Source organism: Vulpes lagopus, chromosome 5, assembly GCF_018345385.1.
Source record: "Vulpes lagopus strain Blue_001 chromosome 5, ASM1834538v1, whole genome shotgun sequence".
NCBI lineage: Eukaryota > Metazoa > Chordata > Mammalia > Carnivora > Canidae > Vulpes > Vulpes lagopus.
This window is the reverse complement of record NC_054828.1, coordinates 10,916,577-10,941,382: the sequence shown is the minus strand read 5'-3', so window position 1 is coordinate 10,941,382 and position 24,806 is coordinate 10,916,577. Positions and strand designations below refer to the sequence as shown.

The following is a 24,806-nucleotide window of genomic DNA, read 5'->3' as shown; positions in this document are numbered from 1 at the left end:
GAAAGAGCCTTCAGATGAACCTAGCCCCAGCTCGGAGCTGCCCCAATTGATACCAAATGGAGCAAAGACAAGCAGTCCCATGAATAGTGCCCAAACTGCAGATTCATGAGTAAAATAAGTCGTGTCTCTGTTTTAAGCCACTAACTTTGGGAGTAGTTTGTTATGCAGCAATGAGTAAATGGAACAGTAAACATATTACTTATGTATTAGAGTTTATTTTGATTTAATTTTAAAATAATCAGATACAAATAAAACAGATTTAGACTACATAAATCTCTTGCAAACCATCTGGTAAATTGGGTATTTTCTCTCTCATGGTCTGTATCTTGCCTCTATAAAGTCATTAAAGGTGCAAAGATACTGTCACCTGAATACTAAACAAAGCTGAGGAAGGGGAGGTCAGTGGGCTGGAGAGGTATAACTGGCTGGGAACCCAGGCTAGGATCTTTACCCCAGAAGATGAGGAAATGGTGGGAAAAACAAAGTTCACTGGAGGTGCATAGCATGAAGGGACAGTGTTCCAAACCAGCAGGGCCAATGAAAGACAAACCTGGCCAGCAGGTCCTTGAAATAAAATCCAGAGGGTGGGGGAGTTATATGAGTGATGTATATATCAAACAAGATGGGGTGTCAAGAAGCTTGAGATGGAAGTTATATGTTCAAAGCAAGAGACTTGCAGACCAGGACCACTGTGGGGCAAAAGATTTATTAGCTAAACTTAGAAGAAGTTAAAAACAAAGGGACAATTTGTTCTCCAAATATCCTCCACTGTTTCCTCCCTATGTATATCCCTCTTCATACCATCATATTCTCGAACTCTTGCTTATTTATTTATTTGCTTGTTGTATCTCCTTGTATTAGTCAGGATCCAATAAGCACTGTAACGAGCATCCCAAACCCAGGAGCTCAACTCAACACAAGTTTGTTTCGGGTTCTTCTGACAATTCAGTGCAGCCACTTGGTGGGCAGACTTCCTTGGGGAGATTCTGTGACCTGGGTTTCTCACATCTCCATGCTCTGTCCGCCTGACCCCCAGTCCTTAACAGTCAGCCAGCGATGAGGACAGAGAGAGATCTTCTCGTGTAGGAGGGTTTTACAAATAGAGCACAGCCGTCAATCAAAATCCAATCGCATGGCTGCCCTCACTGCAAGGGGGGCTAAAAATGGAGTCCAGCTGGGGGCCAGGAAGAAGAGAGGAAGTTCCACCTCTGCCCTAAACCCCCAGTATAAGATCCTTGGGTGCCAGCTCTCATCCACCTAGTTCATGGTATCTGGCATCAGGTCTGGTATAAATTTGGAGTCTGTGAGCAAATTAGTGGTGCTCGAGCTGTGCCTTGTGCCCAAATGCCCTGGAATGTGGGGGGGGTGGGATGCCATCACTACCATTTTTCAGATTAGGAAACTGAGGCTCTGGTAGCTATGTAGCATGCACAAAGCCATGCAGCTAACCTGTGGCACGATCAGGTCTCAGAGCCAGGAAGCCTCTGCCACTAGTTGTCTGTTCTTTCCACTCTCCTGGCTGCCTCTCCAGTACACACATTCACTGATTGGTGTCTGGTTATCTTCAAGGCCGCTCGCCTTCGTAACAATCAATGAACCATGTTTGACAAGCTGTGGGTTCCTCGGGGCGACAGCTATATCTTGCTCATCCCTATGTGCCCCTTGGCTACCAGCACAGCCCTTGAACACAGTAGGTGCTCAAACCATGTTTGGGGGATTAATTTGTTCACATTGGCTCAGGCTCCATGCTTTGTTGCTTACACAGTATGGGAGTCATTTACAACTTATAAAAGAAATGGAGGGGATATTTATTATACGGCCCCTCCCTGTGCAGTCAGAGCTGTCTCCCACAGCAGACCAGTGCCTGCCCTGAAACCCACTCCTGAAGCATAGATGAGGGCTGTGTGACTAGGGGGCCAAGGCCACGGGTGTCACCTCTTCCACCTCGGGGTTAGACCATGAGCCCCACCACATGCACACATGGAATGCCCTGCCCCAGCTAGTCCCCGGAAGGAGAGTAGATGGAGGCACAACACGGGTTCTGTCCGTGGTGCTGAACTCACCTCAACGCCCCACGTGGTTCTCTAACCTGGCGGCAATCCTCCTGGGGAACCAGGTGAACAGAGACTCCTTAGCTCGTTCTTTGTAGATTGGATTCTGAGGATCTAAGATGGGGCCCTGGAATCCCTTTGTTCCGAGCACCCGAGATTTTAATACAGCCATCCTGGTACTGGCCTAAAATTGGCTCATTCACCTAAATGGTCATTGGTCTTCATGAAGTGCCTGCTATGAGCCCAGCACTGTGCTAGATACTGTAAGGCCCAGAAGCACACCTAGCAGAGCCTCTGCTCTGGGAGAAGCTTACAAAGTCATTCAGGAGGCGATACCAGGAGGCAAGGAGGAAAAGTACTCCGTCTGTATTATGAGTTAGGTACGAACTTCACCTTTATCCTGCAAGATGAGATAAGTAGGCGCCTGAAAACAGTAGTACCCATAACCATAGCCAGCACTTGTATCTTTCCTTAGGGTCTCCCTAGTCCTATCTGCAAGGCAGTGTGTGATACATTCCGCCCCTTCTGGTCTCCTCATGGCCCAAGACCCAGATTCATCACCTCACACATCAAGTCTTCCCAATCCCTGCTGTCCTGGAGGCTCCCCAGATTTTAGTCTTTCCTTCTTTTGCCCCATGGTCATGTTTCATCATCAGTACAAGATGTGGCATGTTCTCAATATGTCCAGATTGGGATTTGAGCTCCCTCTTGAGGCTAGGTTTTGCATCTGTGTAACTTCTCACACAGGAATGCCTCCCCCCATCCACCTACCCACCCAGAGTAGATGAACAGTAAATTCTTATTGGATGGACGACTAGGGGGAGTGGTAAGTGGGCAGAGGAATGTGTCCCATGACTGCGCACAGGGCAAGTGCCACTAGGTTACAAAGTGACTGATACAAGTGCTCAGAACCAAAAGAATCAGGGTAGGCCTTGGGGAAACCAGGCAAGAGGCCAAATGTCATTCAGGCAGGGCCAGCTTCCGGTCAAGGTCTGCCTCTCCTTTCTCTGGCCTTTCGGTGAGAACAGGAAGTGGAACCAGACTGCTGTGTCTAATGAGAACAGATGTTATCTGGGCCTGAATGTGGGGCATGGGGGAGGGGACAGGGGAGGGAGAAAGAAAAGGCGGAGGGCCAGAGCCAACAAATGGAATATTCACAGACCCTCTTTATTTAATTTTACTTTTTATTATAGAAATGTTCAAACACACCCCAAAGTAAAGAGAATGTCATAATGAACCCCCATGTGCCCTCCACCCAGCTTCCACAACCACCCCTATTTTGCTATTCTTATTTCATTCCTCCTCTCAAGCTCCTTTTAAAGAAAATTTCAGACATTATATCATTTTACCCATAAATATTTCAGAAGGTATCTCTTACATATTAGAACTTTTTTTTTTTAGAACGTTTCTTATTTAAACATTAAAAAAAAAAAAAAAGAACCTGAGGGTCCCTGGCTGGCTCAGTCAGAAGAGCATGCAATTCTTGATCCCAGAGTCATGGTTTTAATCCCTACCTTAGGTGTAGGCACTACTTAAATAAATAAATAAACAACAACAAAAAAAAACCCTCGATATCGTTATCACACCTAACAAAATTAACAGTTCCTTAATACCATCTAATACAAAGTCCATGTTCAAATTCCCTCACTCTTCTCAAAAATGTATTTCCTTGTTCATTGTTTGAACCAGAGTCTAAACAAGGTCCATGCATTGCATTTAGTTGCTATGCCTCTCAAATCTCTTATAATCTCTAACGGTCCTTCCTGCCTGCCTTGTGTTTGCCATCTTAGTTGTTAAAGAACCAAGTCCTTTGTCCTGTAGAATGATCCCCCCTTTAATGTGGGCCAACCCCTCACAGTGTCATTTAACATGTTCCACTGTCCTCCCCCATTTCCTGGAAACTGGTATTTAAATCCAGAAAGTTGGCCCATGTAGGGTCAATTATTTGGGCAAGCAGACTCTCTGGGGGGTGCTGTGTTCTTCCTATTATAGTCCATCAGAAGCACTGGAGGTCAGATTTCTTCCTTCTGGGGTGATACTAAAAGTGATCAGTGTCACCAGACTGATCACCCATCTGGGTAAAGACACCTTGGCATCTACCAGGGGAAGTTTGGAAGCCAGTTACCCACCACCAGTGAGCAACGAGGCTTCTGTGGTAACACGGGTAGAACGACATCAACCCAGACCCAGATAGTGGGGTGGAAGTGATGGCCAGCCCAGCAGCCTGTCCCCCACTTTCACAGCCGAGAAAGGGCAGGGAGCTGTTGTTTATTGAGCAGGTAGTTATCTGTACCAGGAGCTTTCTGTGTAGCATCTCAAACCCGCACAGCCTGCAACATAGAAGTCATTGTGTCTATTTACTGGCGGGGCCAGTGAATGGTGAAGTAACCTGCCCAGGGGCATAGAGCCAGAGGTGAAAGGAGAGTAGAACTCTTCCGACCCTGCATTGTCATACCACGCTGAGGTGACCATTGCAGAGCTAGGTTGCCTCAAGCCTTGGTTCTGGCACCTCTAAGTCCTATGACCTGGACCAACGGCCTTCTCTCTCTCTGGGCCTCAATTTCCTAATCTATAAAATGGGAATAACACTTACTGAAGGGGCTTGACCCCAAGACCAATACAGGGTGGTCCAATTTTGTCCCTCTCCCCCATTGCCAGCCCTGCCTGTGGGGACCCACGTGGGTCACCTTCATCCAGAGTGCAGGCAGCTTCATACTCTCCCTTGCAGACACACAACGGGTTAAATCCAGACACCCCCCTTCTTCCATCCCAATTCTGATCCTTGCTGACTCTGCTCCCCCTCCCTACCACAGCTATTCTGGGACAATGGAGGCAGCAGATGGCCCGAGTCCTGTTCCCTCCACCCGACCCCCAGGATCTGGGAACAACCCGCAAATCTGCTGCTGCTGCTTCTAAAAGCGGGCCGGCCGGCAGCCTTCCACATACAGGGTGGAGAGAACAACAGCTGTGGAGCACACCACTCCATCCCCCCTCCCAGGGCTGCAGGGCCAGGGCCACCCCTACTCAGTTCATGTCCCACAAACCGAGCATTGGGTTAGCCCTGAAAGAAAAGAGGCCTTGCAGGAGGCCAAGCGGCCCAACTCTGCACTTGACCTGCTGTGTGATCACAAGCACATGGCGGTCCCTCTCTGGGCCTCAAGTTCCTCCTTGGGAAACCAGGGCTGAGGCTCTGGTGCTCTGTGGTTCCAGCTGTCCCAGACAAGACTGCATTAGAGACAAGGTCCTCTAAGACCTGGAGAGTATGTTCCAAAGAGCCCTCAGCCTTGGATGCCTGGCTTAGGGCCCCTCTATCCCTCAGGATCTCTCCTCTGTCCTCCTTCCTACCCCCAGCCCAGAGCCCCATGGTGGCCCCAAATTACCACATCACTGAGAATGACTCACGAGGAGAAGACGCCTCTCATCCCTAAGCCTCCCCAACCTATGCACCAGCATTCCTGAACTTCTACCATTGACCACCTTCATTCGTTCATGCTGGCAGGCTTCCATTGATTCACCTCCCACCATGGCTGTCAAACTGCTCCTTTATCTGACACTAGAGGCTGACTCCCTCATCTATGTCTCCACTCTGCCCCTCCCAATTCTCTGGTGACCCCCAACCTAGGTTTTGAGGGCAGAGTAAAGGAGAAGTAGCTCCTGGCATACCAGCACCTCATGCATGGGGTTGTGTGGTGTCCCCTTTCTACACAGGTCTGTGCCTAAGGACACGTGTGGTGTATGCCTGTCTATACGCATGTCACACGTGTGTGTACACACACACACCCATGCATACCCTCACACACCCTGGCTCACATACACACTAGTAACAGTCCCTGCTCACTGAACCCTTCCTTTTCTGTGCCAGAGTCTGTGCTGAGCCCTTTACCAACACTGTCATTTCACCCAGATATCAATCCAAGGAGAAGGTGTTCCTTCTCTCATCTATAAAATGGGCAAAATGGCCAGAGAGACCAAATGGATTCTTCAAGGTTATATCTACAGCAAGCAAAGGCAAAGGATGCAGGGACATCTAGCTCAGGATCCAAGTCAACACCACCATCACCACTGTGACAGGCAGACCTAAGAGCCTGCCCCAGTCAGGAACACACTGGCTGCCCATAACAGAAAACTGGACCAAGAGAGGTTTATACAAGTAAGGGTTTAATTTTCTTACAGAACCAGAGGCCAAAAGGGACAGGTGTACATGATTGTCATGGCCCTTCCTTCACGATAACAAGGTAACGGCCTCAGATCCAAACATCACACCCACATTCACAGCATGAAGATGGTGTATGGGGCTGCAAAATCTTCCCCAGGAGCCTCTCTGTTGGCTTTGTTTAATTTGCACCAACAGACTGAGCAAGAGAAGCTGGGAAAGTGAGCAAAAGGATCGTCACAATTGGCCGGGATCCATCATGATCCATCGAGGTTTGGGCATGCCGATACTCCAAACAAAATGGGATCTGTTAGCAAGGGGTTGGTACAAGGAGCTGGACACTGGTCAGCAATGACCTTATTTTCCACAGACACTGGGTCTGCCATTAGTCCACCTGGGTCCCCTCAGTGCTTGGGGATCCAGGCAAGGGAGCCAGGAGTGGGTGGCCCAGTGCTTGACTCCAGGGGCATGCAGAGACCAGAGCTGGGGACGGAGGCCAGATCCCACCCAGGGGCCCATGTAATTTTCTGGAGGGTTAAGACCCCTGAGCCCCAGCCCAGCTCAAGGACACCCCCATGCTTGTTCAATTCAGCCACCCAAGGCCCACAGAAGCCCAATGCCGGGGGCCTCTCTGGCCCTCACCTGGTGCACCTGTTTTCTGGGCTGTCCAACCCATTTCCCAGGGGCCATGATGCCTTCACTGCCACCATCTGAGCCTAGGCTGGCCCACCAGTCAGAGGCCCTGTTGGGGCCTGCCCACCAAAGGGCACTTGCCACAGATCCCCAGGGTTGCCTGGCGAGGCCGAGGACAACCAGAAGCCTCATCCCAAACTTTGCCCAGTGGTTCAGGGTTCATCTGGCCATCAGCTTGGACACCAAGGAGTGTCTGGGTATAGGAGACAATGGAGGGAACGGAACCTGTAAAGAGATCAGAAATGGACAAGATGGTCACCCCAACTCCTACACTCACTCCATGGGCTCCTAGGGGAGTACATGCCACAGAGATGGTTTAGAGCAGGATTTCTCCACCCCAGCACTATTAAAATTTAGGGCCAGGTAATTCTTTGTTATGGGGTAGCCTGTGCATTGTAGGATGTTCAGCAGCACCCCAGCCTCTACCCGCTTGATGCCTGTAGAATCCCCTTGAGTTAATTGAACACCAATAAAAATTAATTAAAAAATAAATAAATAAATAAATAAATAAATAAAAATAAAAATATATAATCAGCATCAAATGCAAAAAAAAAAAAAAAAAGAATCCCCTTGAGTCATCACAACCCAAAATATCTCCAGATGTTGCCAAATGTCCCCCCAGGGGGGATGGCCCCTCTTGAAAACCACTGGTTTAGAGAGACTTCAAAGGACAGAGATGCTATGAAGAGACCCCAGCTGAGACCAGACTATCTGATCACATGTATCTGAGGGCCCAGTTGGCTCCAGCCCTATGAGGTGGGAACCTTTGGATTCTAGAATCTTCAGGCTTTGAGAGAATTTCACATCTGCTCATAACCCTCCTGGCAGTAGAGCCATAGCTTGTACATTTCCACAGATGAGGAGCTCACCCATTTGAAGGCAGTAGCAGTCACCTCCGAAATTTGAATTTTTTTCCTATATTGAGCTAAACTCTGTCTCCTCGTAATGTCTAACTTGTCCAACACAGCCCTGGCCCCAGGGCACCTCCAACAGTTGTGAGCCTCTGCCCCAGACAGACAGCTCTGCAGAACTTCAGAGCCAGGAGTCCTGGTTCCCCCAGGAGTTCCAGACAGAGCCTACAAGGCTCTGGGGAGGCCCCAGCCACCCCCTCCAACTACACTTGCCACCGCTCTCTCTCTCCTGCATCTCAGCCACAGTGGCTTCTCCTACTTCCTCCAGCAGCCAGTCCTCCCACCGCAGCGTGTCGCAGGCTATGCTCCTAGATGCTCTACAGCAGCCGGGTCTGAGCCAAACGCCCTAACCTCCCTGTGGCCTTTTTGTGAGGCAGAACTGGAAGGTACATGAGTGGCCCTTTAGCCCCCTTTCCAACCATCTACCTATTGAAAAGAACCATGGAAGAGTATCATCAAAGAAACAGAGAGCTGACAAAAGCTCAACTAAAAATTAATTTCCCATCAGGGCCTGCAGTTCTTCCAACAGAGGATCTCCTTTGCTCTGTGAAGACATTCTTCAGTGTTTCAGAGGGTCCTGAGGAATCCCTGAGGGTCAGGGCTGTGAGAGCCCTCAGATCCACAACACCCAGCCTCCTTGTGTTAGGCATGGGGAGACTGAGGCTCAGAGAAAGGATGGGATTCACCCAAGGTCACACAGCAATCCCAGGGCAAAACAGAGACTGAAATCCACTCCCTGCACCCCCGGCTCTGTGCCATCAGCAACCAAGGCCTTCCCTACTTCCAGGCTCCCTTCTCTCTAGATGCCTGGACTCGGCCTTGACTCCTCCAACCCTACAGACTCACCTGGAAGGGTCCTCCTCAGGGGAGAAGGGGCCTTGTAGCTTAATGACATTGAGCTTCCCCTCAAAGACACCATAGCTGAGAGTGACCTAGGCAGAGAAAAAGGGAAGGTTGGTGGGATGTCTCACTGGGGACCCCAGAAGGGGGAGGTGTTTGGGCAGAAGCAGGGAAGGCACATAGGGCATTCTGAGTTGGGGCACAGAGACCCTGCTTCTATCCCTGAAATTCCATCCTAGCCCTCTGGGCTCCACTGAAGAGCCCACCCCACTCCTCAAGGCACTTCGAGATTGTAGGGCACTGTCTGGCCCAGACCCTATTTACATTCCCCAGCAGTCTACCCTACCTGAGAAGCTGGAACGAGTCCCTTGCCTATAGACTAGGACACTGAGTCTCAAGAGGGGAAGGCTGACTTCCAGGAAATTCCATGCCTGGACAGAGGTTTCTGGAGACTCTCTGTAGGGACTCTCTGTGGGGATGAAGCTCCTCTCCATCCAGAGCTTCAGGTACTCCACACACAATGAGAACTTGGGATAATGCCCCTTGTCGAGAGGCAGTTGACCAGAGCAGTTAAAGACTGTGGGCTTAGGAGCCACCCAGGCAGGGTTCAAATCCCCCTCTGCCTTATGTTAGCTGTGCCATGGTTAGTTCAGCTCCCTGGGCCTCACTGTCCCCACCTACAGAATGGGAATGTTAGCGCTGACTTCTTGCAAAGGTTGTAAGGAACCAGAGAGTTAAAGCAGATAAGGCTACCAGCATGGTACTCTGAAAATCTCAGCCATTACGGTGCCTGGTTTTGGCTGCCCCAAATCTGCCCCCTGCCGTTTCCTGGCTTCAGGCCCTGAAGGTCTTATTGGGACCACACCCACACCCCAGTTCCAGAGCTTGGCGAACCAATACTAACTCTTGGCCCTGGTCGAGGACATAAGCAGGCCTTCCAACCAACAAGCACCAACAAGCACCAGCCCTGGACCGTGGCAGAGGGAGGAGCTCTCCTCCTGTGGGTGGGGCAGAAGCCTGGAAATCTTGCCCACCTGAAGGGGGCAAGCCTGCCAGAGGGTGAGCCCAATGTCGGGGAACAGATGAGAGTGAGGACAGCCTGAGCACGCAGACTCAGCCAGAAGTAGCAAGCCGGCCTCTAGCCTCTCAGGTTCAAGAGCCCATACAATGTCCTTGTTTGTTGGAACCAGACTGCATTGCATTTCTGTCCCTTGCTACCAAAGGCTCCTGACTTGCACCATTGGGTGGAGGACCCCAGAGGCCTTCCCAGCCAGGATCACCTCTGGGACAAGCCACCCATGAGTAGGAGGGCCACGTGTGCAAGGTAGAGCCAGCCGGGCCTCTGCGGAGTTGTGGCTTGCCAGGTGGTGAATGGGGTCCCCCTCCCCCAGCCAGACATTACACCTGAGCTTTCCCCCTAAACACCTGCTCTTTGCCAGCAACATCTGGGTTAGAAAGAAGGCAGCAGGCAGGTAAGCTTCGATGAAGATGGGAAAACCAACAGACAGAGCTGGAAAGGGCAGGCCTGGCCTCTTTGGAAGAATGTGGGAAGCTGGAAGGTTGAAGAAGGAACAGAGGGACCAGAGGGAGCAGGCAGGGAGCCGAGCGGTCTGAACCCAAAGGCAAGCTTCCTCTGATCCATGCAAGCCCTTCCAGCTGTCATTCATTCCGGGACCAGACCAAAGAATTTGAGCATCACAAATGCTAACCCTTGGTTGAGTCAGAGGGTGCTCTCCCACCTTGGGCCTCGGTGTCATCATCAGTAGGGGACAGTCCCCACAGGTACCCCTCTCCCATTGCTCTCAGGAAAGCTCACCTGCTCTGGGAGCTGAGCAGCCCCCAGCAGCTGCAAGGTCTCCAGGTGGGAGTGGAAGAGTGGGCTGGGCTGCAGGTGGCCCCGTAGCTTGCACTCGACGATGTAGCCCACAGTGCAGTCATCAGGCAACCGGATGAGGGCAGACGTTTCCACGAAGCGGGAGCCACTGAGACACAGAGCCGTGCTGAGGCCACTGGCCCAGGCCCTCAGCACCCAGAGCTCCCCCTGCCTCCCCGAAGGCCCTCTGTCCACCGTGGCCACTGGGCAGAGCAGAGCTTCAACTCTAGCATCTGCCTCCTGTGTGCTGTGTGACTTTGGGCAAGCCACAAACCTGGGGAGCCTTGGCATCCTCTTCTGTGAAATGGGCGTGATAACCCTCACTGGGCTATTGTGAAGATTAAGTGGAAGAATGGCAAGAAGAAGCCCTTTATAAATGTACCTTTTCCTTTCTGTACATTCATTCACTCACTCATTCGTGGCTGGGCTTGAGGATCTACCTGGTGCCAGGTACCGTGCTAGGGTTGCAGATACAGAGATAAGAAAGAAAAGCTTCCTGCCCTCAATAGCAGCCCCCGTTCTGAGTGGAGGCAGATGGACAAGTCACTTAGGAGCAGGACTGGCACTAAGTCAAAGGGAAGCATGAGGCCTGGGTGACACAGGACGGTAAGGTGGGCTTCCCAGAGGAGGTGGCAGTCTTTTGTTTTGCTTTTTATTTAACCATGACAATGGCAGGCTTTAAATGGAGTCTTACAAGATGCACTGGAATCAGCCAGATGTCGAGGAGGAAGGGGCAGTGTCCCAGGGAGGGGCATCACCTGGCTGCATTCCACGTAGACATCTCTGGGGGCCAGGTCAGGCAGGCTGCCCCACTGCACAGAATGCCTGACCAAGGGGCCCAGCGGGTGCAGAAACCCAGCCTTCCCTTCCCATCCAGGCTGTGCCCAGAGGTTGCACCTGGCCAAAGGGGGTACCTTTACCAATTCACACAAATACACCATAAAGGTGGACAGAAGCCCAGATGGGGGCACCAGGTACAGGGAATACCCCTGGTGTATGTGTATAGACCTGCTGTCGACAGGCCCTAGGACAGCATTACCCCTCCCAACCAGGGCCTGAGTCCCCCCCACCCCCCCGCGATGACCCCTCCCATCCAGGTCAGAGCAGGCTAGGGTGGTATAGTGGCAAAGCAGGCAGGTCTTGGGGCCAAACCCAGCTGCTGAGTGACCTTGGACCTGGGTGACCTTGGACCAGTCACTGGCTCAACCTCTCACACTTCCATCTCCTTAGAGGTGGAAACAAAGTGGACATGCCTTCCTCCCCGGTTCAGGATACTCTTGGTGAAGTGCAGGCCTGGCTCCAGTCAGCCCTCGATACAAGGTAGTGACACTAATGTTGCTGTTATAACAACATCCTAGCCCTGAGGACCTGGAGAGGCCAAGCCTTTGCCACTTCCTCTCTAGAATACCAGTGCCCTTACCCCATACTGGAAGCTTCCACTTCCCACCTTCACATGGGTGAGGGGCCTCTAGAGCCATCCTAGTCCAAAGGCCACCTCTTCCAGGAAGCCTTCCTACTAGCAGAAGGCCCTACTTCTTCCTTCCTCTGAATGCCTCTACACTTGGCCTTCACCTCCCCTGTGACATTGGGGACCAGGTGCCAGCATAAATATTGTCACATTCCACCCTTCACACCAACCATTAGCTATCATATAATCAGGTCCATCTTACAGATGGGGACACTGAGGCTCCCAGAGATTACACAACTTGCCTGTGTGTGGCAGAGTGCACAGGATAGCAGGTGGCTTTCTCACCACTGTGTAGCTCTGTGACACAGCATGCATGAGAGGCAGTTTCTCCTCAGCTCACTCTCAAGCCCTCCCTGCTGCAACGGCACCCCCCACATTAGGCCCCACTCTCCCCCACCCTCCTGTGCAGCTTTGCTTACCTGGCCCATGGGGCCATCTTCAATGCCAGTTTGCGGTTGATGCAGAAGCCAGCACCCCCAGTGGCAAACCAGAACTGTACCTGCCTCTGGGGGGAGAGGTGGGGAGGGCCAAGGTGCAAGGTGAGCCTGGGGGTCAGGGCAACAGCTGGGCCACCCCTCACTCCCAACCAGCACGGCTCAAACCCTTTTTATTTCATATTTCACTAAAGCCTTGCTACAGCCTGGCATTATTATGCACATTTTTAAAAAATATTTTATTTACTTATTTATGAGAGACACAGAGAGAGGCAGAGACAGGCAGAGGGAGAAGCAGGCTCCCTGCGGGGAGCCCGATGCGGGACTCAATCCCAGGACCCTGGGATCACGCCCTGAGCCAAAGGTAGATGCTCAACCACTGAGCCACCCAGGTGCCCCATGCCCATTTTATAGACAAGAAAACCGAGGCCCAAAGTCACATGGCTAATTAAGAGTGATGGAGTTTCTAATTAGATCCCAGTCTGGCTGGATTTCACTTAAAGAGAATGTGTATCATATCTGTCCGCCCAGCACACCTCACCCCTTTCCCCAGAGAAGTCCCTCTACCCCTCCCCAGGTGGTTCAGGAGGGGCTGCCAAATAGCACCGCTCCCTGGGCAGGAGGTGGGCAGGCGCCCCAGAAATGGTGGATCACACGGCCACACTCAACCCAGCGATTGGCTCAGTGACAGGCACGTGACTTGGGCCAGCCAATCAGAGCTCTTCCCTGAGCTCCATATGCTAACTGGGAGGAAGAGACGCTTTCCACGGGGTCACCAGGCCTGGGAGCGGTAGTCGTGATGCCACCTATGCCACGCCACTTGCACCGGCCTCGCCACTCCTTGCTCCTGGGGCTGAGAAAGCTTTTCTGCACAAGGAGGGAACGAGGCCTCTCACGGGGTAAAGAGAGAAGGACAGAGAGGCCTGTGAGCCCCCCGAGGCCAGCAAAACCCTTGACTTCTCAGTCTCAGGAACCAAACACCTCCCTTGGGGTTTTTTTTTTTTTTTTTTCTCCCTTGGGGTTTAAACCACTTTCTGCCCCCGCCTCCTCCTTCCGTCACGAGGACTCGTGACGTCAGAACTCCTGACCTTCTTGAAGGCTTTTGGCAAACACTGCACCCCTCAGCTGTGCCATCTCTTAACCAACAAGTTCCCCACGGTTACCTTCGCCCAAGTACATGGTTGGTGCTTCACTCATGCATGTTGCATGGGGCTGGGTTATCCCATGACGCAGCAGTGAGAACCCCGGGCAGGAGGCCGGGAAGCGTGACACTGGGGCCTCAGCCTCCAGCAACCTTGAGAAAGTCACTGCTCCTCTCTGAGCCTCAGACTTGTCACCTGTGAGCACATCTGCTCCAGTTCTGCTGGCCCTGTGTCCTCCTCCTGAAGACCTCTATGAGCTACTTCTGGAAATGCCACCCTCTTAGATTAGAAGCCAGGCCTCAACAAAGCAGAATGAACCGAGGAGGTGCCAATCAAGGCTTGTTGAATGACTTATGGGTCCAGGGCTTCTGGTCCCAGATAATTAAAGTACCAACAGCAGTAACAGTAGAAGTGCCTAATGCTGAGCACAGATGTACAGTGTCCTGTGGCCACAGATGAGGTGACAAGGTGCAGAGAAAGGAGGTCCCAGAGTTGGGACTGAGCCTGTGCCAGAACTCTCACTCCCTTTTGCTGTCCCTGCCCCCAACACACACAGCCCAGGGGGCACCCCAGAATCCAAGCAGCCTGGACACTTTGGGGCAGAGTCTAGGGATCCCACCGGTGGAGTGTGTGCAAGGAGGGAATTAGTGCACGATGTGGGGTCGGGGCCTGGGTGTGCCCAGCAGGTGCTGAACCCACACAGGAGGCAGGAGCCCCAAGAGGAAGGCTGAGCTGGGTTGGGTACTGACCACTGGACACTCACCAGTGTCATCCATGCCAGGTCCCATTCTAAGCACTTGGGTAGTGACCTCATTTGATTGTTCCTTTTTTTTGCCCACAACCACCCTGTTAGGTGGGGATGGTTATTACCCACTTTGCAGATGAGGAAACTGAGGCACAGAAAGGTGGGGTGACTTCAGCAAAGGTCATGAAGCCAGGAGGTAGCAGAGCTGGTGTGTGAAGCCACGGAGTCGGGCTCCAGAGCAACGTTCTCAACCCCTACCGCCAAGCATGTGGCGGTGCGGGAGCCTGGGGCACCCCACCCTCACCTGGAGTTGACTCACCTACACACCCCCAGGGCCCAAGAGGATTTAATTAGGGCTCAGAGGCCATGTAGCTGCTGATAATTAAACTTTTGTGTTTCCTCCTCTAGTGAAGCAGATGGTGAGCTGGGGAGGCAGAGAGCCCTACTGAAGGCCCAGCTCCTGCTCCACATGCTGCCTCTAGGGAGGGGGACCCCCTGACTAGCCTTTTCCTTGGGGCCCTGGAGGCCTGGGCCACACCGACACCAGAAGCCTGGTGGGTCCTGGGGACCAGGAGAGAACCATGCTACATACTTATGCTAAAAAATTCTTCCCAGGCAGCCTGAGTGGCTTCATGGTTTAGCACCTGCCTTCGGCCCAGGGCGTGATCCTGGGGTCCTGGGATCGAGTCCCACATCGGGCTTCCTGCAGGGAGCCTGCTTCTCCCTCTGCCTGTGTCTCTGCACTCTCTCTCTGTCTCTCACGAATAAATAAATAAAATCTTTAAAAATAAAATAAAAAATTCTTCCCTGTTTATCTGAAAGTCCAATTTAACTATTACCCTGATTTTTTGGTGTATTTGTTTCCTAAATCTCACAGCCCTCATTAGCGTCCCTCTAGATCTGGAGCTGAGGTCAGTGCTGGGGACTCCATTGTGCCAAGTGGCACCTCTTTAGTTGCCAGTCAGTGGAGTCTAGAGAGAGGAGGAGTGCCGAGGGGAGGGGAGTGCTCAGGGGCTGGGGGCAGCGCAGTTCACCACCCAGCCCAGCGGTATTCGGCATTTGAACATCCTGAACAACGACATGAAGATACCGGGGGCCAGGATCCAGCCATAGTCAGGAAGCCTCCGCTCATCCCCCCCATACCCCACACCCCTTTCACTGTGTGACCAGAACGAGCCACCGCTCCTCAGTGACTCAGGCCCTACTGTGTGCCGGGCTCTGCGCCTCACCTGCATTAACTCAGCCTCCGGGTTTCACCGAGCAGACAGGATCGCGACTCCGCCCTGGCCCCGCCCCGCGGCCCCGCCCCCCGCCGGGCCCCCGCGGACACCGGGGACCAAAGCAGAGGGAGGAAGGGAGCGACCCACCGTGCGGTTGTGCGGCCTGGGCTCCGAAGCGCGGATAGGCCGGTTCAGGCTGGGCCGGCCCAGGTAGACGTCGCGAGTCTGGGGGAAGGTTTTTAGCAGCCTCAGCAGCGCCCTTGGGTTCACATAGTTGTCGTCATCCACGTGGCAGAACCACCTGTGGGGACGGAAGAGGAGCTTGGAGGAGGGTTCCCAAGGGGCCTCCCGCGCCCCCCATAATCAGCAGACTTAGGCACTGAGGGTAGCAAACCTAAAGGCCCATGCTCTGAGCCACACAGCATCTGCGTGAGCTCCTGAGGAAAGTGTGCCCACTTCCCAGGTGGGGACCAAAGCTCAGAAAGGTTAAGGCACTTGCCCAAGGTCACACAGTCAGTGAAGGGCAAGACTTGAACCCAGACTGTCTGCCCAGAGACAGACCCCGGGAGACCCTTACATGAGTAAATTCACCAGACCCAGCCAACTTCACTTTTTTGACACAACACCCTATTTGGGGAACTAGCCTGAGGCAAAGGTAGCACCTGCCCCCAGAAACCCAGATGCACTCACCGCAGCCCACTGGCCAAGAAGGTGTCAAACTCAGCAGCCATCTTGCAGGACAGCGCGGGGTGGCTGTGCTCAGCAGAGCAGTTGGTGACCATAAGGTGGGACCCTGGAGAAGTGGGGACAAGTCAGGGGACCCTGTCCAGGTCCTTCCCACAGCCCTGCACACTGTGAGAATGTGGAGCAAGACCCCAGCCTGGAGCGGTCCATCACTCCCATTTTACACTTGGGGAGACTGAGGCCAGGGAGGGCTGACCCTCCCAGGACCACAGAGCTAATGAACGGGAGGCTGGGCTGGGACCCAGGAGTCCAGGGTACCGTCCAGGAGAGCCCCTCCTCACACCTACACCCGATTCCAGGGAAGAAGCCTGCTCCCCTCCCAGGCAAAGGGGATCCCTACATGCCAAGGGAGAGCAGCCCTGTTTCCTGGGGACCCCACGCCAGGGGACAGCCACCCTAGCTTTCCCTGGAAACAGCTGAGGGGCCCTCACCCCACCCAGAGTTACCCAGTCTCTCCTGGAGGCCTTCATCTGGGCTGTCGGTGAAGACGAATGTCTAAGAAGGAAAAAGAGGAGTCAGGACCAGAGTTGGCCAAGGGCAGCCCACAGCCAAGCCTCTGCCGAAGTACCTGTCCAGACCTCTGTCCTCCATCAGTGACAGACACACAGCCCTCCCAACATCATCACACACCCCTTGAAGACAACATGACTTTCTCAGCGACCCCGCCTTACAATACACACAGCACAGCTTCACAGCGTGCACCAGGCCACAGTGTCACTTGCACGAGCAGCCTTGCAGGCCAGCACCGTGGGGACCCTACCAGAGTCACACCCTCTCCGATGTCACGCACAAACACACACTGCAGTCCCACACGGCCCCTCTGTCACCACACATACACAACCCTGGACACTTTGTCAGGACGGACTCTCTGTGGGAAGACCCGCACCCTGGGACACCACACGTACTTGGAGAGACAGTCATGGCTTTCACAGCCACGCAGACGCCGGGCGCAGGCGCAGGCGCAGGCACAGGGCCCTTACGCATTTCAGAAATTTTCCATCAGGATCCAATCCCACCCCTCCCAGATCGGAGAAGCACCCCAACAGCAGCTTGTACACCCCTGCTTCCTGCTGACCTCACTGAACCTCAAGACAGGTGTCATGTTCGGTCCCCCTCACAGATGGCAAAGCAGAGGCTGAGTGACAGACCACGGTTGTACAGGTGACAACCGCTGAGCTGGGATTCGGACCCACAGGCCTCGGACCTCTCCTCACCGGCCCTGGGCAGGTAGAGGCCATGCAAACAGAATCAGAGACAAACCCTCCACAGGCAGCTTGTGGCAAGACAGACCCACAGCCGGGACCCATCTAACCCCCATTCCATGCCCTACCTGGCACACGTGCCTCTCCCCGCCCGAGCAGGTCCTCCCGTCCGCCAAGCACAGCGAGGGTCTCCTCTGACCCTCCCTTAGGTGGCCCTGCCCAGGACCTGGACCATTTTGAACTCTTTCCAAGTGAGGAGCAAGGAGAAAGCATCGCACCTGTTTAAAGGCCCTGAACATCCCCATCCCTCACTCTGGCCCCACTGGGGCTAGCCCTGTCCTGCCTCCAGCTGCAAGCTCCTCCCTGCTCAGTCACAAACTTCTCCCTGGTTTCCGGGAACCAGCCTTTCCGATTAGATCAGCCCCTGCTTTGAGACTCGGTTTCCCCAGCTGGAAAATGAGGAACTATGACCGTAAAAGGAGATAATGTGAGAAAGAACAAAAAAGAGGATGCGGCAAAGCCAGGCTTAGCTTTTTATCTTGGGGGAAACTGAGGCACCGGAGGCCAGAAGCCACGGTTGGGCACAGGAAGGGGCAGGAGGAAATGAGTCCTGTCTTCTCTGGGCCCATAACCATGGGTGTTCTGAGCCAGTTATCTTTCAGTGGAATAGTGCAAGACCTTCAGATCTCTTTTCCTGTCAGGACCAGAATCAGATCATACCCATGCCCACCACCCCACCTAGCACCTTCTGCGGCTCCCTACTGCCCTTGGGATAAAGGCCAGCCTCTTAAGTGTGGCCGTGAGGGGCCACCCAGCCCCTGGACCTGATGCAGCCTATCTCACCACTTCCTGCCCCACCCCTTCTCCAAACGTCTTTCAGTTCCCCAAATGTGCCACACACATGCACATCCCTCTGGGCCTTTGCACATGCTGTGCCCTTTTCTTGCTCCCTACCTCCTGGTTTAGTCATCACCTCCTCCAGGAAGCCTTCCCTGATACCCCTCCCATGTGCCCCTCAGCCACCTGTTGCTCCTGATGGTAAGTAACAGCAGCCTCGGTTATGGAAATCTATCCTTTGGTCCCTCCCACCAGACAGTGGCATCCTGAAGGGCACAGGTTTGATTTATCCCCCTGTCCTGGCACCCAGCTCACCTCCAGGACACCTGGGCAGCATCTGCCTTCTGAGCCCCTCTCCCTGGGGTGTGTCTCCACCTTCAGATCCAGCTAACACTCGAGGTCCCAGATATCCCTGCAGAAAGTGTAGGCGGCCCGACACTGGCCCTCTTCTATCCCGTCCACTGCCTCAGCAGTGCTATCCAGCCTCTCGGCTTTCAACACCAGCAAGAAGCCATCAAATCCCACAGCAGCCACAACTTCTCCTCAGGGGGCCTAGCAGGTGCCTCAGACTCAGTGCCCCAGCTCCGCCTCCCCACCAGACCTGTGCTCCTCTGAGTGCTCCCCATCTTGCTGGGACCCAGCACGCCGGGGTCGCCTTGCCTCCTCTCTTTGTTTCACACCCCACATCCAATCTGCCAGCAAATTCCGCGCACCCGGATGGGGTGGCATCACATTACCCGGGATGCGCCCCGTCCTCATCAGCCTCCATGGCCTGCGGAGACCCAGCCCTCCCTGGTCATCTCCTGCCTACTTTGCTGCAGCGACCTTTGCCCTGGTCTCCCTGGCCTGTCCTGTCCTCACCCCAAGTCGTTTTCAACACAGCCCCCAGGGAGCCAGTAAAATAAATCAGGCCTTTCTTGCCCTGCTCCCTGGCAAACTTTTGCCACCAAACAGCCACCAGATAGCGGAACTCTCTTGAGTTTGGAGCACGAGCCAAATGGGCCAGGGTGTGTTTGTTGATGGATGAATACGCCCGAATCAGTGGAGGAAGGGGGGGTCCTGCAGCAGGCCTGGGGGCTGGGTCGGGCGCAGGAGGCTGGTGTTTCAGTCCCTGGGAACCCTGAGATTGGCACAGAGCGGTGGGCAGAGTTTCCTCTGAGCCAGGGGTTGCATTTAATTTGTCTAAGGAGGAGACTCTGACAATGGTTAAAACCTCACAGGAAAACAAAAGGACAGGCAGCCAGCTGGGGTCAGGGGAGGGGAGGGTGGGGGCCATCTGCTGCAGGGGAGGGGGATGTGGGGCTGGCACTGCTGCCTCCACCCCCTACCCACTGCCCTCAAGGGGACTGTGGGGAAGGGAAAGGCTCCCCATGGATCACAAAACGAGTCCTCCTCCGGGCCCGCCCCCTCTGCCTGGGACAAAGGCCGCAAGAGCCCCAGCCTGCCACCACAAAGGCCCACCTGCCACCCAGCCGCCCTTAACCAGCTGGGGCGGGCACCCAGCCCTGGAGTTAACCAGCTCAGGCCCGCTCCTGATGGCAGAGCTGAGACAGGCTCCCAGACCTTCCTGTCCTGTGCAGATAGGGAAACTGAGGGCTGAAAGGGGGCGGGCCTTGGCCAAGGTCACAGAGAAAGATGAGCCAAAGGGTAGAGACAAAGGGGCCGCAGACACAGTGCGGTGAGAATGTGTCTCCCTGTCTTCCCTCCTCTTGCTCAATGTGAGCATCCTTCCTTTTTGCAGCTCTGCATAAGGACAAGGTTTCTAGACTCTGTCCGGAGTGCTGGGGCCGAGGGGTGCTGTGCAAATGAGTGACTTCATCTTCTATCTTGGCTTAAATGTGCTCGGTTTCCTCGCCTATAAAACAGGACTATGGGGTGGGTGGCTCAGCAGTTGAGCGTCTGCCTTCGGCTCAGGTCATGAGCCCGGGGTCCTGGGATCAAGTCCCGCATCGGGCTCCCCTCAAGGAGCCTACTTCTCCCTCCACCTGTGTCTCTGCCTCTCTCTGTGTGTCTCTCATGAATGAATAGATAAAATTAAAAAACAAAAAACAGGGCTACAATACCTACGACCCAGGGCTGGCAAGTGGTTAAACAATGAGGCAACTGATGTGCAGCCCCTTGGGTGCTGAGCACATAGGGCTATTCCCTCTGACTGCCTGCCTAGCTGGCATGTGGGACTGAGCTTGAGGCACACAGGGGGCAACTGCTTCCTCTCCTTTGCTGATCTGGGCCCGCCAGGCCCAGCCACCCAGGTTGCAGGCCCAAGGACCCTCTCCTGCAGCACAGGGACCAGGTGGCTCTGGGATCCTGGGTCTCAGGAGAGAATGAAGGGCCCCGACCAGAGAGGCCTGGGTCCCACGGGGCTCTGAGCCCCCAGGCCTTCAGGGGGACTCTGACCTCAGTTTCCTCATCCGGGGCAAGGGCACCACCATGGTGATGAAGACAAGGCAGGAAGGGGCCTCAGACCACGTGAGGCCTGCTCCCGGGTACACAGACGCAGCGCCATAAACAGGAAGGTCTGCGGGGAGGGCCAGGCTCAGCGGCTTCCGCAGGAGGAACCAGAATCTCCCCAAGATGAGAAGCTGAGTGGTGCCCCAGGGAAGGACCTGGATGCTGGGGTCCCACTGGAGAAAAGGTTAAATAAGATGCTAGGACATCATGGCCAGGAAATCAGAGCGGTGCCCTCTCCCCAGAAAGCCCTGGGCTCTGCAGGCATCACCTCCCCTCCACCAACTCCTCAGCCTCCCAGGAGCCCCCACCCCCTCCAAAGGCTCCGTCACTTCCTCCCGCTGAGCCAGCCACCACAGTAGGGACTGTGTGTGTGTGTGTGTGTGTGTGTGTGTGTGTGTGTGTGTAGAGCTGTCCCTCCACCTCCCCCAGAGACAGTTCCCAACATCCTCCCTAAATCATTGACTTTGCTTATGGAGGGCACTGGGTCTGGAGAGGGCAAGAGCTGGAGGGACTCAGTTTGTCCTCGGAAAGACAGAAGCCACACACCTCCATCATCCACACACCTCTTGTCATAGCACATCTAACGCTGACACTTTGGCTCCATGCAGGTGCGCGCACGTGCACACACACACACACACACACACACACAATCCCACATGTTGGGCAGACCTCTACTCTAACCTCTCCCAGCCATCACCTAGGCCACCAACCTCATAGCACACCTCCCTCCCTCCCTCCCTCCCAAATTGCCCCCCCCCCAAAGGAACACAGGAGATGAGGCCCTGAGGCCCCACTGCCCTGGGCACGCCCTGGGCACATCCTGGGCAGCAGAGGCACAGGGGCAGGGGCGGCCAGGAGTTCTGAAGGGATGCGAGCCACCCCTCCCTGAGAACAGGCCCCACCTGGACCTTCCCCTCCTCAGCGGCTCAGCTCCTCTTCTCCACCCTCGCAGCCAGGGCAGTAGGACAGCACCCAGGGCCCGGGCTGGGGGCAGCCTGGCAGGACCCAGGACCTCTCAGAGGCCTCTACCCCAGCTGCCCAGCACCCTCCACTGTCCCCATGGCCAGGCCGGGCCAACATGGGCAGGAGCAAAGCCTGTGCTAGCACAGCCAGGGAATAGAGGGGCCCCCAGGAGGGAATGAGTAGCTTAGAGCAGGGGCTCAGCCTGGCCCCTGAAAGACATGGAGCAGTGGGCCTGAGGAGCCCCTGGCTAGAGGGTCAGTGAGGGGCACAGGCAGGGCCACAGGAGCCCCTAATCCTGGGAGGAAGGAGTGGGAAGACAAGCCCAGACTGCGCAAGTGGGCCAGCGTCTTCTCCCTGGAAGCCTCTAGGGACCCCAGCCCAATAGAAAGGTCTCTGTAAGTCCCTCAGGCCAGGGGCCACTCCTGGGGCCCACGGTCGCCCACTTGTCACCTGTTCCCTGGTTCTGGAGACCCACGTGTCGAGCAGCAGCTCCAGGCGGGAGCGGTGGAAGGCTCGGGTCGTCTTGACCGCAATGAAGACATCGTGCAGCCGCAGCTCGGGGGACAGAGGGCTTGGCAGGCTCAGCCCGGGGGGCTCCTGCACGCCCTGTGGGGACAGGCTCGAGTGGTACCGTAGGGAGACGAGCCCCATGCACAGAAGGGTGAGGAGGGCCAGGCCGCGGAGGAGGCGGCACTGCATCGGCCCTGGGACCCCAGACAGCTCAGCCCCCGAATCCCAGCAGGATGGGGAGGCGAGGCTGGTTAGGTGGGGGCCCCCCGGCCAAGGCGAAAGGCAGGGGGGGGCATCAGGAGCAGCGAGGAGGGGAGACGTGGGAGCTGGTGCTCCGGGCCGGGAGGCCGAGCCTCGGCAGCCCCGCCGCCGCCGCCGCCGCCAGCCCTCCACCTGCTCCCGCCCGCTCCTCCCACCCCGACTCCGGGGCGCCCGGCCCCGCCCCGCCTCCAGCGCAGCCCGAGGGGCGGGCCGGCCCCGGGAGCCCCAGCGGTGGCTGCTGCGGGCTCCGCAGAGGGGACAGCCCCGGCGGCGCCCGCCAGGCCAGCTGCTGCCGTGGGGGTGGGGACGACACAAAACCGACACAAAACCGTGCCCCATGGAAGGGAGGGGCCTTCCAGCCTGCGGGCTCCCCAGAGACCGTGGCTTAGCTCATTCAACACCCATTGTTTTACGGTGTCCTGCTATCCAATCTCCGCTCCTGCTCACACTCTGCCCCCTCCTGGAGCTCCCCCCATCGTCCCTATCGTCGCCCCTTCCCTTTCACCAAGCTTCATTTTTTTTTTTTTAATTTTTATTTATTTATGATAGTCACAGAGAGAGAGAGAGAGGCAGAGACACAGGCGGAGGAAGAAGCAGGCTCCATGCACCGGGAGCCCGATGTGGGACTCGATCCTGGGTCTCCAGGATCGCACCCTGGGCCAAAGGCAGGCGCCAAACTGCTGCACCACCCAGGGATCCCCAAGCTTCATTTTTAATCTCCTCCTCCAGAAAGCCTTCCCTGATGCCCCCCTCCGCACACCCGCAGGGCGCCCAGAGTAGGTTGCTCAGAGCCTTGGCTCTTTATAACAGCTCGAGGAGGATCACTACTGCCGGTTGATAGCTGAGCACATAAGGCACAGAAGGATTGAAGATGACCCAGCAGCTCCGTCACAGAGCTGACCTGGAACCCAGGTCTCAGGGCCTCATCTGGCCCACAGGGGGCCCTGAAGGGTGCCTGCCCTGCTGCAGCCCAGGGCACCCCATCTCACTCAGCAGTTTTTATTGTTACCTCTCTCCCAGGCAGGCCGTGGACAGAGGGCATTCCCCAGCCACCATCTGGTTGGACACAAGGTCCATTTGGCTGGACACACATCTCATCCTTCCTCTGCTAGAATCCTGCTCTGTCCCCCCATCTCCCTTAGAACAAAGCCCAAGATCATACAGCAGCCTACAGGAGGGCTCCCTGTTCCCTCCAGCCCCACCTCCTACTACTCTCCCCTTGCTCCCTCCGTTACAGACCCACTGGGCTTCTGGCCAGTCCAGGCACACACCCACCTCAGGACCTTTGTACATGCTGTTCCTGCCTGGGCCTTTCCCTAGAGGTCTGCATATCTCACTCCCTCGCCTCCTTCGGGCCTACACAAACATCATGGTCGCCACAAGGACATCCCAGGCCACTTTTTAAAATGTGTAATATATCTCCCCTCTCCTTCCTAGTCCCCCAGGCCCATCCTTTCCAGGCCCCTTTCTCTGCTGTGTTCTCCCCAAAGAACTTCTCATCTTCTGACATCCTGTATATTTTACTTATCTATTCTCTATCTCATGAGTATATGAGGGCAGGGGATTCTTGTTTTAGTCCCCGAATCCCCACTGCCTAGAACAATGCCTGGCACATAGTAGGAGCTCAAGAAACATCCATTAAACACAAGAAAGCACCAGATGTCTGAATTGGACCGGGCCTGCTGTGGCCCATGCCTGCTAGGCCTGTGGAGGGAGAGGAATGGAGAATCAACCCTTTTGGATCACCCTCCTGTGGGCCAGCCCCATGCCAAGCCCCTGCATGGCCCATCCTCTCAGAAAGGCATCCCTGAAGGATAATCCCAGGCGTCGTGCCACACAGACCAGGGTTCAAATCCTGACTGAGCTACTTACTAGCTGTGTGGCTCTGGGCAAGTTCCTTCATCTCTCTGAATTTTAATTTCCTAATTTGACAAATGGGGACAAAATTAAGACCTGATGAGGATTAAGGGGTTAGTGGGCTCCTCCACCCCAGTGAAAGGATACCTAAAATGGGACTAGACAAAGGCAGCTTCTTCACTGAGATCCCGCAATGTCACCCAGACTCATATGTCCATACACCAAGCACTGGGCCAGGCACACACAAGAAAGTGGGGAGGTTCGTTTACCCAAATGAGCATTAGCCAGTCTCCACACCCAGGGAGCCCACAGCCACCCTGAGAGACCCACCATCCTGCCTCAAGGCAACACGTGGCATGGCTGAGAAGTCCCAAGGCCCGGATGAATCAAGCAGGCTTCCTGGAGATGGTGTCTGAGCCAGACCTCATAAGACACTAAGATTTAGGCAGCC

General features: G+C 54.9%; 1 protein-coding gene across 1 annotated transcript; it reads right to left on the bottom strand.

Annotated features, from left to right (window-relative positions):
* Positions 1 to 6,192: 6,192 nt before the first annotated feature.
* Positions 6,193 to 22,750, bottom strand: MFNG (MFNG O-fucosylpeptide 3-beta-N-acetylglucosaminyltransferase). The gene is made up of 8 exons (XM_041756194.1): positions 22,178 to 22,750; positions 16,721 to 16,769; positions 16,221 to 16,323; positions 15,678 to 15,831; positions 12,409 to 12,494; positions 10,465 to 10,630; positions 8,655 to 8,740; positions 6,193 to 7,122 (listed from the first exon to the last, which is right to left on the bottom strand). Exons 1-8 carry the CDS (start codon positions 22,424 to 22,426, stop codon positions 7,068 to 7,070), a joined length of 948 nt encoding a protein of 315 aa, XP_041612128.1. The 5' UTR covers positions 22,427 to 22,750; the 3' UTR covers positions 6,193 to 7,067.
* Positions 22,751 to 24,806: the final 2,056 nt, after the last annotated feature.